General features: G+C 41.6%; 1 protein-coding gene across 1 annotated transcript; it reads right to left on the bottom strand.

Annotated features, from left to right (window-relative positions):
* Positions 1–11,002: 11,002 nt before the first annotated feature.
* On the bottom strand, positions 11,003–15,016 carry LOC126407574 (extracellular calcium-sensing receptor-like). Its single transcript, XM_050072581.1, has 6 exons — positions 14,823–15,016; positions 14,346–14,643; positions 12,884–13,681; positions 12,556–12,783; positions 12,249–12,372; positions 11,003–11,910 (listed from the first exon to the last, which is right to left on the bottom strand). The coding sequence occupies exons 1-6, from the start codon at positions 14,852–14,854 to the stop codon at positions 11,003–11,005; spliced, it is 2,388 nt and encodes a 795-aa protein (XP_049928538.1). The 5' UTR covers positions 14,855–15,016.
* Positions 15,017–15,715: the final 699 nt, after the last annotated feature.

The raw sequence follows: 15,715 nt of genomic DNA, 5'->3' as shown, positions 1-15,715 counted from the left end.
CTGAGTTCCGTGTCCGTATACTCGGGCTCAAACAAATATGGCTCAACAAAGAAATGCTGTTCCTCCTCAATTTCAAAGTCTTCAGACATGTTGGGCTGTCCTTTGCTAAAAGACCGTAGTGGAAATTATCTTTTAGCTACTGTGGTTACTGTTGTCTCTCCCTGCGGTGCACGTGTCACATGATGTAAACATGGGTAAGCAAAGCTCATGCTTTCACTGGTCTCGCGCAAGTGCGCACACGTGAGCGCGGAGCACAGAGAAGCAGTCAGAGCTAAAGGCTACAGTGAGGCTAAAAACAGAGTTCACATGACCTTTTTCAGGACACTTGGATCACTATGGATGAGCAGTATGGAGATACTTTGTGGATTCAACTGTGTGTTCTTGGACGTTAGTCTGGGGCGCCGTCAGCCATTAGGTGTGCTAGCCGCTCTCCCCGCCGATCTCCGCAAGGGATGTGAGGACTCTAAAACTTCATCAGAGCGTTCCTCAACATGAGGGTGAGTAGATAATGGCTGAATTTTCATTTTTGGGTGCACTAAACCTTTAAAAGGCGCTGTAGTCAGCTAGGTAGGGGGTTTCTTCACTGTTCCTGATCTTGTTATGGCTGTGTGCACATCAGACTAAGGTACGCTGTTTCCCCGTCTTGTGTTCTGTGTAGAATTACTAATGCATGTTGAGTAAACAGAATTTCACTCACCCCTCATGCAGGTGCTGTTTACAAGCATATCCAAGTTGCCGGGTGGTAGCTTTAGCCCTCACCAATACAGTAGCACACTCGCAAGCTGGCGTGTGTGGCAGGCTTATATGCCCAGTGATTCACAAGTATCTGATAAATACTGATGTGCGCTTCTCAAAATAGGAGCGAAGTAGCATGATGATGCCGTCCGGGTGGTTTAGCTTTGCTGTATTTGTTTGAGGTAAAGCGATATGACTATTGTTGCAAAGATTTCAAGTTAATATCATGTTTTTGCTTTTACTAGGAGGAGCTCTGTTGCCACTGCTGTTTTTGTCCCGTAGTTATTATTTTTTTTCTTCTTGTTGTATAATTTGTTTATGATTGCCAGTGGTTATTTTCTGCTATTTTCATGTGATTTTGTTTATTGTTTGCATTAAGAAACTTCCTTTAGTTTTATTTAGTTTATGTATGGGTTGTGATTGTAAGTAGTGACCTCTCTGTTTGCTAAACCAATGGCCGTGGGCGAAAGTTTATGTTGTTGGCGTTCATGCTGGTAGCAGGCTGGTTGGGTTGCTGGGTCCTACGGGTGGTGGATTGCCAGGTGGGGATTTCACCTTTTCCTCCAGGTTCACCTTGCATGTAATCTAATGTGTGTCTAACCTGTGTGTCAAATTTACTAATCCTGAGTGTGAGTTTCTCTTGTAGTGTGAGCAGTCGCATGACACGCTGATGGTGGTGGTGAAACACCCTAACCCTCTCTCCTCACTCCCCTCAACCTGTGGATTTCTCTGGCACCCTTCCCCCCTCTACTGGTAACAAACCCCTCTACAATTTTGAAATCTATTTTTGTAAGGAAGAAATATATATATATATATATATATACATATATATTAAGTAAAAGTCTTCCTTTTTAATAGGAAATAAATCCTAAATTAATTGCTTCTGCATTTTAAATAAGTAATTTCTTATTGGGCTTAAAATATACGTCTCTGCTCCTCTATGTTCACCTCGGAACTTGTGTGCATATACTGAGTGTATATTCTCTGGGTGAAATTCCCAGAGTGGCATTGTCAGGTTCATGTAGGCTGGGTCTAGTCAGAGGCCCTGGTCACATTAATTTTGTTCATTGTAGTTATTTCCTCCTTTGATGTTCTGTAGCCTACAGACAGAGCTAATGCTGTTAAAAGTTCAGTCATGAATGATATGGATCTAAGATTTGTGGCTGTGTTTTAAAAATGCATTCATCCATATCTTATCTTATGCATAAGATCTTATCTTTGGGCTATTGTACCTGATCAATGTAAGTCCGACATTGATTCTCCTTTTAGTTCTGTTTTGGTCTCCACCAACTATTTAACTGCCAAATGCTTGACTGTGTTCACTACGTAGTTGGTAACTTTACCTGTCTGATGGTGCTTGGGCAGGTAAATGAGGTTGTCAAGCGGAAAAAGGAAACCTTTTGGCCTTGGCTAGTCCCAGGGTCTCATGAAGCAACAGAGAAGTACTGGGGGGCCAGAAGGGCTGCCCCCACAATGATTGCCAGAACAAAAATCTGAGTGTGGGAGGAGTTCGGGGAGGCTAGAGAGAAGGGCTTTCGGTCAGCCTCAGGAAAGTTCTGGCAAACCGTTAGAGAACTCAGGAAGGGTAAACAGGGCTTGACACATTGCTGTTGTTGGCTGGGTATGAGAAATGTGGATCTAAACTGAAGAGATTGTCAAATGGTGGAGAGAGCACTGTGATGGAAAATTATGGGTACCTGACAAGTTATGGGCGTCTGACCCTCTTTTCACCCCTTAGGGTGTCCTGCAAGACTTACTTTATTGAAGCTTACAAATCATCCCATGCGCTTGTAATCCCTCACTTGATAACATCAGATATATGGCGGAGGCCTGGTCGCAAAACAGGCCGAAGGTGAACCTTCAGAGAGGCCTTCAGAGTTATGACCCTGTTATTGTGTCAGGAGATGGTACGGCTTAGGACAACAGGTTCTCTGGCGCCATGTGTTGTGACTATGGGTGAGCATGTGTTTGGGTAACTATAAAGATAGAGGGCTGGAGGACATTCGCCAGTTCTCACTTGGACTGACTGTTCATGCGGTTTGTACTGTTTGTGAGACTCCATTCATGAATGCTTATTAAAACTCAATGTTTGTGAGACTCCATTCATGAATGCTTATTAAAACTCAAGAAAGACAGCCGCCGTGTGAAGACTTTTCATTGAATTGTTTATTGAATAGTAATTTTGCCACCACAGCACTTTAAATAACTCCTGAACCCAACCAACATGTCCTCTGTGGAGAAGGCACACTTTGAAACACTTCACACATATCCCTGGCAGAAATCAGATAGTCAAGAAGCTCCTCAGTGGCAAGGGGCCAGATCAGATAGTCAAGAAGCTCCTCAGTGGCAAGGGGCCAGGTTTGGTTGACATTAGCCTGAGATGCTGAAGGATCTGGACTGATATTGGTTCACACATCTCTCTAGTATTGCATGGAGGTTGGGACAGTGCTTGCACATTGGCAGACCGGGAAGGTGGTTCCCAATTTCATAGAAAGAGACCAGTAATTGTGCTCCAATAATCAGGTTTAATCACATTGCTCAGCATTCATGACAAACATTATTGCAGGGTGCTGGAAACAATGCTCTGACTGACTGATATCCATGGGGACCAATGTGCACTCTGTCTTGGCGGTGTAACGTGTTTTATGGACTTGGAAAAGGCTTAGGACTGTGTCCCCAGGGCAGTCCTGTGGGGGTACTGCAGGAGTATAGAGTACTAGGACTCTTGCTACAAGCCATTAGGTTTGTTATATAACCAAAGTACTCTACAAATCAAACACTTTTTTGTGGGGTTGTTGGTGGTTTCTCTCCTCTAATCAACTGTGTTTGTGATATTAATGGACAGGATCTCAGGGCACAGCTGAGGGCAAGGGAGTGTCCTAGGACCTCCTGAATGCAACTCTCCNTATCTTTTAGCTACTGTGGTTACTGTTGTCTCTCCCTGCGGTGCACATGTCACGTGATGTAAACATGGGTAAGCAAAGCTCATGCTTTCGCTGGTCTCGCGCAAGCGCGCACACGTGAGCGCGGAGCAGTCAGAGCTAAAGGCTACAGTGAGGCTAAAAACAGAGTTCATATGACCTTTTTCAGGACACTTGGATCACTACGGATGAGCAGTATGGAGATACTTTGTGGATTCAACTGTGTGTTCTTGGACGTTAGTCTGGGGCGCCGTCAGCCATTAGGTGTGCTAGCCGCTCCCCCCGCCGATCTCCGCAAGGGATGTGAGGACTCTAAAACTTCATCAGAGCGTTCCTCAGCATGAGGGTGAGTAGATAATGGCTGAATTTTCATTTTTGGGTGCACTATCCCTTTAAAAGGCGCTGTAGTCAGCTAGGTAGGGGGTTTCTTCACTGTTCCTGATTTTGTTATGGCTGTGTGCACATCAGACTAAGGTACGCTGTTTCCCCGTCTTGTGTTCTGTGTAGAATTACTAATGCATGTTGAGTAAACAGAATTTCACTCACCCCTCATGCAGGTGCTGTTTACAAGCATATCCAAGTTGCCAGGTGGTAGCTTTAGCCCTCTCCAATACAGTAGCACACTCGCAAGCTGGCGTGTGTGGCAGGCTTATATGCCCAGATGAGCACTCTTAACTTGCAGCTTAAAGGTATGCCTTTTATAACATGACAGTGATTCACAAGTATCTGATAAATACTGATGTGCGCTTCTCAAAATAGGAGCGAAGCAGCACGATGATGCCGTCCGGGTGGTTTAGCTTTGCTGTATTTGTTTGAGGTAAAGCGATATGACTATTGTTGCAAAGATTTCAAGTTAATATCATGTTTTTGCTTTTACTAGGAGGAGCTCTGTTGCCACTGCTGTTTTTGTCCCGTAGTTATTATTTTTTTTCTTCTTGTTGTATAATTTGTTTATGATTGCCAGTGGTTATTTTCTGCTATTTTCATGTGATTTTGTTTATTGTTTGCATTAAGAAACTTCCTTTAGTTTTATTTAGTTTATGTATGGGTTGTGATTGTAAGTAGTGACCTCTCTGTTTGCTAAACCAATGGCCGTGGGCGAAAGTTTATGTTGTTGGCGTTCATGCTGGTAGCAGGCTGGTTGGGTTGCTGGGTCCTACGGGTGGTGGATTGCCAGGTGGGGATTTCACCTTTTCCTCCAGGTTCACCTTGCATGTAATCTAATGTGTGTCTAACCTGTGTGTCAAATTTACTAATCCTGAGTGTGAGTTTCTCTTGTAGTGTGAGCAGTCGCATGACACGCTGATGGTGGTGGTGAAACACCCTAACCCTCTCTCCTCACTCCCCTCAACCTGTGGATTTCTCTGGCACCCTTCCCCCCTCTACTGGTAACGAACCCCTCTACAATTTTGAGATCTATTTTTGTAAGAAAGAAATATCTATATATATATATATATATATATATATACATATATATTAAGTAAAAGTCTTCCTTTTTAATAGGAAATAAATCCTAAATTAATTGCTTCTGCATTTTAAATAAGTAATTTCTTATTGGGCTTAAAATATACGTCTCTGCTCCTCTATGTTCACCTCGGAACTTGTGTGCATATACTGAGTGTATATTCTCTGGGTGAAATTCCCAGAGTGGCATTGTCAGGTTCATGTAGGCTGGGTCTAGTCAGAGGCCCTGGTCACATTAATTTTGTTCATTGTAGTTATTTCCTACTTTGATGTACTGTAGCCTACAGACAGAGCTAATGCTGTTAAAAGTTCAGTCATGAATGATATGGATCTAAGATTTGTGGCTGTGTTTTAAAAATGCATTCATCCATATCTTATCTTATGCATAAGATCTTATCTTATCTTATCTTATCTTATCCTCATAATTACATTGTATCTATATTTTACTTAGTGGGTGTTGGCCTCTGTCAGGGTTGTCCCTTGTCATAGAACATGTTTGTGATATCCATAGACAGGATCTCAAGGTGCAGCTGGGGAGAGGAAGGGGTTCAGTTTGGGGACCTCAGAATTGTAACTCTGCTTTTTGCAGATGATGTGGTTCCGTTGGCTTCATCACTCCATGACCTCCAGCATGCACTGGGGCAGTTTGCAGCTGAGTGTGAAGTGGTCGGGATAAGAGTCAGCACCTCCAAATCTGAGGCCATGGTTCTCTGCCAGAAACCGGTGGATTGCCCCCTCCAGGTTGGCAGAGAGATACTGCCTAAAGTGAGGTAGTTCAAGTATTTTGGGTTCTTGTTGCCGAATTAGGGTAGAATGGAGAATGAGATGTATTGGCAGTTTGGTAGGGCTTCTGCAGTAATGTGGGTGCTGTGCTAGATTGCAGATACAAGCGGCGGAAATACGTTTTCTCCATGGGGTGGCTTGGCTCAGCCTTAGAGATGGGGTAAGGTGCTCGCACATCCAGAGGGAACTCGAATTAGAGCTGCTGCTCCGTCGCATAGAAAGGGTTCAGTTGAGGTGGTTCAGGCATCTGATCAGGATGTCTCCTGGGCATCTCCCGTTGGAGGTGTTCAGGCACGTCCCACTGGTAGGGAGCCCCGGGGCAGACCCAGGACATGCTCGAGGGATTTCATATCTCATCTGGCCTGGGAATGCCTTGGGGTCCTCCAGGAGGTGCTGGAAAATGTTGCTGAGGAGAGGGACATCTGGGGTGCTCTGCTTGGACTGCTGCCTCCATGACCCGGCCCCAGATAAGTGGATGACAATGGATGGATGAATGGATGGATGGGAGCAGGGAAACAAGCATTACATAGAACATTATCACCTTATAAAATTGATATGGCTATTGTACCTGATCAATGTAAGTCCGACATTGATTCTCCTTATAATTCTGTTTTGGTGCTTGGGCAGGTGAAGGAGGCTGTCAAGCGGAAAAAGGAAGCCTTTGGGCCTTTGCTAGTCCCGGGGTCTCATGAAGCAACAGACAAGTACTGGTGGGCCAGAGGGGCTGCCCCCACAATAATTGCCAGAGCAAAAATCAGAGTGTGGGAGGAGTTCGGGGAGGCTAGAGAGAAGGGCTTTCGGTCAGCCTCAGCAAAGTTCTGGCAAACCGTTAGAGAACTCAGGAAGGGAAAACCGGGCTTTTCATATTGCTGTTGTTGGCATGAGAAGTGTGGATCTAAACTGAAGAGATTGTCAAATGGTGGAGAGAGCACTTTAAATAACTCCTGAACCCAACCAACATGTCCTCTGTAGAGAAGGCACACTTTGAAGATTAGGGGAACACTTCACACATCCTCGCTCAGTGGCAAGGGGCCAGGTTTGGTTGACATTAGCCTGAGATGCTGAAGGATCTGGACTGATATTGGCTCACACACCTCTGTAGTATTGCATGGAGATCGGAACAGTGCAGACCAGGAAGGTTGTTCCCAATTTTATAGAAAGAGACCAGTAATTGTGCTCCAATTATCAGGTTTAATCACACTACTCAGCATTCATGACAAACATTATTGCAGGGTGCTGGAAACAAGGCTCTGACTGACTGATATCCATGGGGACCAATGGGCATTCTGGTTTGGCCATGTAACATGTGTTTTATGGACTTGGAAAAGGCTTAGGACTGTGTCCCCAGGGCAGTCCTGTGGGGGTACTGCAGGAGTATAGGGTACTAGGATCCTTGCTACAAGCCATTAGGGTTTTTTATATATCCAAAGTACTCTACAAATCAAACACTTTTTTGTGGGGTTGTTGGTGGTTTGTTTCCTCTAATCAACTGTGTTTGTGATATTAATGGACAGGATTTAAGGACACAGCTGAGGACAAGGGAGTGTCCCAGGACCTCCTGAATGCGAGTCTCCTCTCTTCAGACAGTGTGGTTCTATTGGCTTCATCAGGCTGTGACCTCCAGCACTCACTGGGGAGAGTTGCAGCCAACTGTGAGGCAATTGAATACATATGTATATATTAAATTGAAATGACATCATGGCAGACTTTGTAATATTGGCAAATAGTGTATTGTTGTGCAAAGAATTGATGTGATGTCATTACATGATGACAGTGATGCACACCCCTCGCTGTAACATTTATTTCTGCTGTAAAGTTGCAAATTTTAACATGGATATCTTTTGGGGATGACTTGTTTGTGGAGCCAGCCTTAAGTGGCCATTCAAGGAAATGCATTACCGATCGGTGCTGAAGAGGGGAGGGTTGTGTTAGAATGTGCACAGAGAAGCTCTGTCTTACTTTCATTTTCGTTGGAGGCTCTATACACAAAGTTAAGGTGATGACTCTTAGAGGAAAAATACTAGCGAAGAATAAATCACTCCTACCTACATTTGTTAGGATTTAAGGTTCAGTTCCAGATTTACACATTTAATTAAGAAAGTACTTTGTAATTTCCATCATAATTAGAGTGGCTCTATGCAAACTTCAGAACGTATGACGTCAGGACAGCTTGCTGCTAGCAGTGCTAACTCCATAAACAGCACTAGACAACACCAACATTGCTGACAGAGCTAACAGTCTTAACCCAAGACCCAGACACAGAGGGCTGACACTATGCTTCCACGATGACGCCATCCCGATAGTAGCACCAACTGTCATATGTGCCCAATGCAATGCAGCAACGATGAACAGGCCACTGGGATACACAAATACACTAACATGCACACACTGACTGGCTTTCCACAACAAACCACAGAGAAGCTCTAATTAAAACACACACAGAGGTAGTGTAACTGTGTTCTCTGCTCAGGATGCCAATACTTCACTATATTTTGCCATGGCAAATGGTGGCATGCTGCATTATAGCATGAATGTTGCATACAGTACCTTTTGTAATTTCTGACCTTGTGACTTGTATTGGTTGCATATATATGCCTCAATCCCTCCCTTCTCCCTCCATGACTGTGACCAAATAAGTCTCAGAATGAATGGGCTGAAAACAAGATGACTGCAATATTACCAGGGATTTATCATTTTCCCATAAACAATGAAATTGGAGCAATTTTAAATACACCAAATAACCTTGATATGCTTTTCAAAGATTGTGCATACATTTATGTAGCGTACTTCAGAATTATGTGTCAGTATACGTTTGGCATATTTGATGCAATGAATTTTTAAATAATAATATTGTTTTTTTGTGTTTGGTTAAAAATGGCATGCTTTTGAAATCAGATTACAATACAAGGCTATCATTTCAAAAATTGACATGTCACCTTTTAAGCCTTAGTTTTCTGTAGCATTAAAGCTCACTACACCTGTATTCTTGCCTATATCTCCCACAGCTCTCCTTTTAGCTCTTTTTTGGTCTCAAACATCTTTTCAGTTGCTAAATGCTCTACTTTTTTAACCAGGTAGTTGCTAACTGTTGCTGGGCAGTTGAAGGGGGGCATCAAGCTAAAAGGAGAGGTCTTCTGGTCTTGGTTGTCTAGGGGTCTCCTGTAGCAACGGACATGTCAAGTACTGGGGTGCAAAAGCGATGGAAGTTGCCAAAGCACAAGCCTGGGTATAGAAAGAGTTTGAAGAGGCTTAGTAGATGGACTTTTAGTGGGCCTCAATGAATATCTGGCAAACTACTTGGACTACTCAGAAGAGCTCAAGAAGTTTGGCATAGCTTTTTTTGGCAGTGGAGAAGAATTGCAAACGTGGACTGTGGATGTGTTGAATTGTGGAAAGAGCATTTTGGGGGCCTGCTGAACTCAACCAGCATGTTGTTTGTGAAGGAGGCAGAGTTCAAGACTCAGGAATAACCTCAAACATATCTTTGAAAGTTGCCCCCAGGTAGTCAAGAAGTTCCCTGATGGCAAAGCACAAAGTGTGGATGAGATTTGCCCTGAGATGTTGAAGGATATGGACATTGTTGGGCTGTCTTGACTGACATGCCTCTTTAGTGTTGCATGGAGGTCTGGGACAGTACACAAAGTCAAACAAATTTCCCTAGGTTATAGCTTCTGCCAGAGTTGTTCCTCTTTGCCAGATCTGTTTGTGATTTTCATGGACAGGATTTCAAGGCACAGCCAATGGAAGCAGAGTCTGGAGTTGTGTTTCTGTTGTTTTAGATGATGTTTTTTCCTTTGGATTCACAAGACTGCTGAGCTAAGTGCTAAGCGATTGGAATTAGTCAGCACCTCTAGGTCTGAGGCCATGGTTTGCTGCTGAAAGATGGTGGATTTTTTCCCCCTGTGTTAGAATTTATGGCCCCAAATGAAAGAGCACTTGGGGACTTGTTCACCAGTGAGGGTAAAATGGAGCGTGGGACAGAAAGGCGGATAGGTGCAGCATGATGGGGGCATTGCAATATTGTGGTCAAAAGGGAGCTGAGCTGTAAGGCAAAGCTTTGGACTTAGCAAGTAGTCTACGTTTCAACCCTTACCGATGGTCATGAACTTTGGGTAGTGAATGAAAGAATGAGATTGTGAATAAAAGTGGCTGAAATTAGTTTCCGCTATAGGATGGCTGGGCTCACTCTTAGAAACACGGTGAAGAACTCAGACATTTAGAGGGAGCTAAGAGTCAAGCCAATGCTTTCTTTTGATGTTTTCCAGGCATGTCCAACTGGTAGATCCTGGGGAAGACCCGGAACATGCTGGAGTGAGTACATATCTTATCTCACCTATGAACACTAGAAAAGGTTGCCTAAAAAGGGACGCATGGACAGCCTTCCTTCGCCTGCTGCCACCATGATGTGGCACAAAGTTAAAAAAAAAAAAAAGGGATATAAAAGGTTGATGGTGAAAGTACAGTACAGCGCAGTAACAGTTTGCCCATAGCCAGAGGGATGAATCATTTTTTGTCCCCAAGAATGTTTCAAACAAGGCAGTACACACCTGGACAATAATGACAATAATAATAATGCCAGTGGAACACAGAAAAATGGACTAAGATACACGTACAGCCAGACCTGCCACCATGACTATGAACAAAGAAGCTTAGTTTACAGCGCACACTACAACTTCTTTAAAGTCTAAATATAGTACAAAATATACACACACACACACACACACACACAGAGGGATGCGACATTTTTTGTCCCCAAGAATGTTTCAAACAAGGCAGTACACCATTATATGAACAAAGAAGCTTAGTTCACAGCACACACAGAGGGGGCGTAACTTAATCTCTGCTTGAGATGCTGTTACTCTACTGTATCTTTAGAAAACAAATAGTTGTTTTCTTTTACATCAATGCACTGAATGTTGCCTACAACTTCTTTAAACTGTATAGTACAATACACACACACACACACACACACACACACACACATACAAATTAAAATATATAGTTCAAACCATAACAGTTTATATAATTGTTGATGAAGTTGTATTCAAAGCTGTTATCTCTATTCTTATGTCAAAATTTTAATGGCATTTTCTATTCTTTTATTTTGGTGCCCCCTTCCCCATCATCTCCTTTTTTGTATTCTTCTCAGGTTTCAGTAAGATAATATAACATTTTGGAAAAAATATACAAATGAGCAGTCCAAAACTGGAGGCCAGAATAGCAAATATCTCCACAGCAACACTGAACTTCCCAGGGGAGCTGACATATGCTGGAATAAAGGTGATCCATACTGCACAGAATATCAGCATGCTAAAAGTGATAAATTTGGCTTCATTGAAATTATCAGGCAGTTTCCGAGCCAGAAAAGCAAGAATAAAACATAACATGGCCAGAAGTCCAATGTACCCAAGAACAGCCCAGAAGCCTACAGCTGAACCCAGTGTGCACTCTAAGATGATTCTGTCTTTAAATTGTTTAAAATTCTTGAATGGAAAAGGAGGTGAAATTGTTAACCAGAGGATACATATGATTACTTGTACAAAAGTGAATGCCAGAACACTGAGCCTCTGCTGTGCAGGCCCAAACCATTTCATCACATTACTGCCTGGAAGTGTTGCCCTGAAGGCCATTAACACCACAATAGTTTTCCCCAAAATACATGAGATACAGAGAACAAAGGTGATGCCAAATGCTGTGTGTCGCAGCATGCAGGACCATTCAGAGGGCCGGCCGATGAAGGTCAGAGAACACAGGAAACACAGAGTCAAGGAGAAGAGCAGCAGGAAGCTCAGCTCAGAGTTGTTGGCCCTAACAATAGGAGTTTTCCTGTATGTGAAGAAAATGAATGCCACAACAGCAGTGACGCATGTTCCCAGCAAGGACGCTGCAGTGAGCAGTGCTCCCATTATCTCTTCATATGATAAAAACTCTACCTCCTTCTTTACACAGGCATCTCTTCTCTCATTTGACCAGAACTCAGGGTGGCATCTCACACAGGTGATAGAATCTGAAAAATTATTTTGAAGCAGGTGTTAGACTTGTTTGGTACATTTGATGTTTTTGTCTCTGTATTGTTTATTTTACATGCATACAAGACATACAAGCACATAATTACCGTATAATAAATAGAAAGCTACATGACAGTTTTATTTTGGTTGTATTTGCTTTGTTTTATTTCATAATAGCTAAGCCTTGTAACTTTTTTAAATTACGATTTTCAGTCCGATTGCAAACACAATTTCATCCACTCTCATTAATTCCAGTTTCAGAAAGAGAGATGTCAAAACCTCAGCAGATAAATATAATATATATTTATTTTTTTCTAATGACAAAATAATACTACACCTGTAATGTTGCTTATCTCTCCCTCTGCACATCTTAAACAGTCATAGCAGCAGACAGGCTTTCCTTTCTGGAGAACCTTGCGAGTTCCTGGACGACACTTCACACTGCAAACTGACACAGGCACCTACATTAACAAAATGATTAAGAGAAAATATGCTGGTATTCACATTGACAAGGTACTAACTTTTTTAGGTTCTGTTATGCAGTTTGATGCATCTTAAACAAGCATTATGATACAACATCTTGTAACATATCCAATTTTAACTTTTAAAATAGACTACAGTATATAAAAATTACAGTGGCTTACCTGTCGTGAGTTGTTTGCCCAAATTAAAGACTTATTTTGCAGATTCAGCTGTTTGTCTGCAGGTAAAGACGCATCATAAAAACCAACTGTGACAAAGTCCACAATGCCATTTTCTATTGGCTGCCAGTTTATAATTTCATACTTTGCTGCTGGGTCTCCATTCTCATTAAAGTAAACTTCCTCTCCTTCCTTTGTTTTGAAATGAATCCTTTTTATGTGCTGTAAAATCTAAAAACACATGATTCAACGTAGATCATTATGTGACACACAGTTTGTAGGCCTTCTGGTGACACACCATGATAGTCTTGTGATTTATTTATGAACTCACCGTATATGGATCTAGCTGCACCTTCATGTTACATGTTTTGTTACAACTAAGAATACTGTGAAGTGCGTGGGCCACAGCATACACTCCTTTATAGATGTTGTTTAAGATAGGCATGAGCGACATATCAGTGAAGCTGTTCTGGACTCCAGTCAGATCCTCATGTCCAGTACATTCTCTCTGATTCTCTGCTGAGGACGACTTTGACTGCTTCAACTTACAGCTGAATAATGTCTCCCAAAACTCTGTAAATAATTCATTGGTAGATGAATTGAGCAGCTTCACATCCAATATGAACTCTCTCATGCCACTGACATGTGCTTTGGGGATGGACAGTCCTATGGCACCATCCAGAATGTGATGCTTATCTATGGCTGCAGTTTGGGGATCAAAGATCCAGCTTTCACTACCGACCCACTGGTACCTAGTGAAGTTGTAGTGAGACATCTCATGTATTAGCATGTTGATATCCGCAAAGGCGAGGAAAGTGACAATCACCTTGGAAGTGGAAGCTTTGATAATGTCAATTATCTTTTGTATTTTGTCTGGTGGATCTGTTCTAAAGAAAGACACAGAATACTCCAGACAGATACCCAGCTGCTGGGCTGTTTCTGTAAATGTGGCCATGCCATTGTTCCCATAATCATCGTTTGTTCTAATAGCTCCAACCCAAGTCCAACCAAAGTGCTTGACCAACTGTGCCAGGGCTCTGCTCTGGTAATCATCACTGGGTATTGTCCTGAGGAAGGATGGGTACTTGGTTTTATCACTGAGGCAAGCACAAGTGGCAAAGGGGCTGATCTAGAAGAAAAAAATGGTAAATGTATTGTAAATAAACTTCAGTGAATAGTTTAATAATTTTACTGTTAACAAACAATGATATATTGAATAATTACTACTTACAACTATTGGCAGTGCCATAAATATTTATTTTAACACTTTATCACTTTATATGCCTTTTGCTTATCTGAAAGTGATGATCAACTTATTTGTAAACCTTAAAGAAATTGTTCGTAAAAAAAATATAACATCAGACTAGATATTTGTAAAACTTTGTTAATGGTTAATAATTGTTTTTTAAACCATCTATAAACATTATATGTTTGTCCAGTATAATGCTGCACTTTTTGTAGATGCCCTACACAATATTTATTAACCAATTTACAAAGTATTAAAATCATCAGTTGCAACTGTATAATAAACATCCAAATGACGGGTTTTAAGAAAAAAGTTTACAAACCAATCAATAAGCATTACAAATATCTGGTCCATCAATATTAACAAGCATTTCCTTAAATGTTAAATATTTAAAATCTGAAGAAATACTAAATATGTGCAACAATAAACGTATTGCAATGTTAATAGTTAGCAAACAATATTCAATTATCAATTAATTGTTGTTAACATTAAAATGACTGTTAACTGAAGTTAATGTCATTATTTCATTTTGACCAATCTTACCCACCACTGGGATATGAAAGTTTCCGATTACAGTAGCTATAGCCATGGAAGGAGAGGAAGAGGTCTCTCCAATAATGGCCTGCACTTGGGCTGGTCTGGCACAAGGTGCTTTCGAGGGTGCAGATAACACCTCATTACCATTAGTCAAAGCCAGGGTAACCCTCACAGCTCTGGCCATGGAGCGACAGGAATCATAGATCTTATAGCCCAGAGAGACGCCAGGCAGCAGGTCTGTCCTGTTATTAATCTCCACTATGGCAAAGAGCATAGCCTGGGCAAACTGGATTTCTCTAAAATTCAAACTAGATGTTGACAGAAATAAGTATTGGAATTGAAAACAATTCATTCTTGGAATACAACAGTAGCACAGGAAATCAAAGCCTTTAATGGTATAAAAACATGCAAATGGCAATATTTCTTATTTGAATACTCAATTTGAAAACCTTTTATATATTATTATATTATCAGTAGTAGTATTTACCTGATGCATTGCAGTGGCAGTGGCTTGTGCATGTAGTTGTCCTGTCTGGTTTTCCAGCTTCTGTGGAAAGAGAAGATTCCCCCTAAGAAAATGTCTCCATCATTAGATAGCTGGGGTTTCTCAGGATCCCCTCTACGTCTGCAAACAGGCTCCTCAGCCTGAGTGACAGACGCCACCAGCAACAATTGTAAGAGTGCCCAACACTTCTCTGGCCACCTCTGCACGGACACCATATTGTCGAAGAGAGTTAAACCACGGGGTGGCTTAATATGTGCCTTAATGTGAATTAAAAGTTTGCACTCGTATTTATACATTTTGGAGCAGCCTTCATAAGAAAAAATGAATAAATAAAATACAAGAGCAGTGATGATTTATCTCTGAGGACCTACAAGGTGGGGCAAGAAGAAGGTGTCCAAACAACGAACAGTTTTCGGCCATAGCCCATTCTGAATAACTTAACTGTATATCTTATTGGATAAGAATATTCAGTTGTGTTCTCGATAATGTGGGCCTTTTTTTTTTTATAATAATAATCCTTCAACATTATAGAGGTGCATTTATACTTGAATTGATAATTGTAATTTTAAAAATTGAAAATAATGCAGGCTAAAGGTGATGACATATTTAGAAAATAAGAGTCATTAGGGAAACTGAAATGCCCCACAACAGTACTGTTAACATTACATTAACTGTGATGTTTTTTGTTATCTTTGTCAGGCAAAAGCCTGGAGTGGATCATGTGTTTAGTCGTTTGTGTGTGTGTGTCTGTGTCTGTGTCTGTGTGTCTGTGTGAGAGAGTATGGATCTTTCTGTCTGCAGCTAATCTGAAATACTGTACCGTGATTTAAAATTGTTGTAAAAACTGTTTCATCGACTCCTATAAACCATCACTG

Source organism: Epinephelus moara, chromosome 2 (assembly GCF_006386435.1).
Source record: "Epinephelus moara isolate mb chromosome 2, YSFRI_EMoa_1.0, whole genome shotgun sequence".
Taxonomy (NCBI): domain Eukaryota; kingdom Metazoa; phylum Chordata; class Actinopteri; order Perciformes; family Serranidae; genus Epinephelus; species Epinephelus moara.
This window is presented reverse-complemented; position numbering and strand designations above follow the sequence as displayed.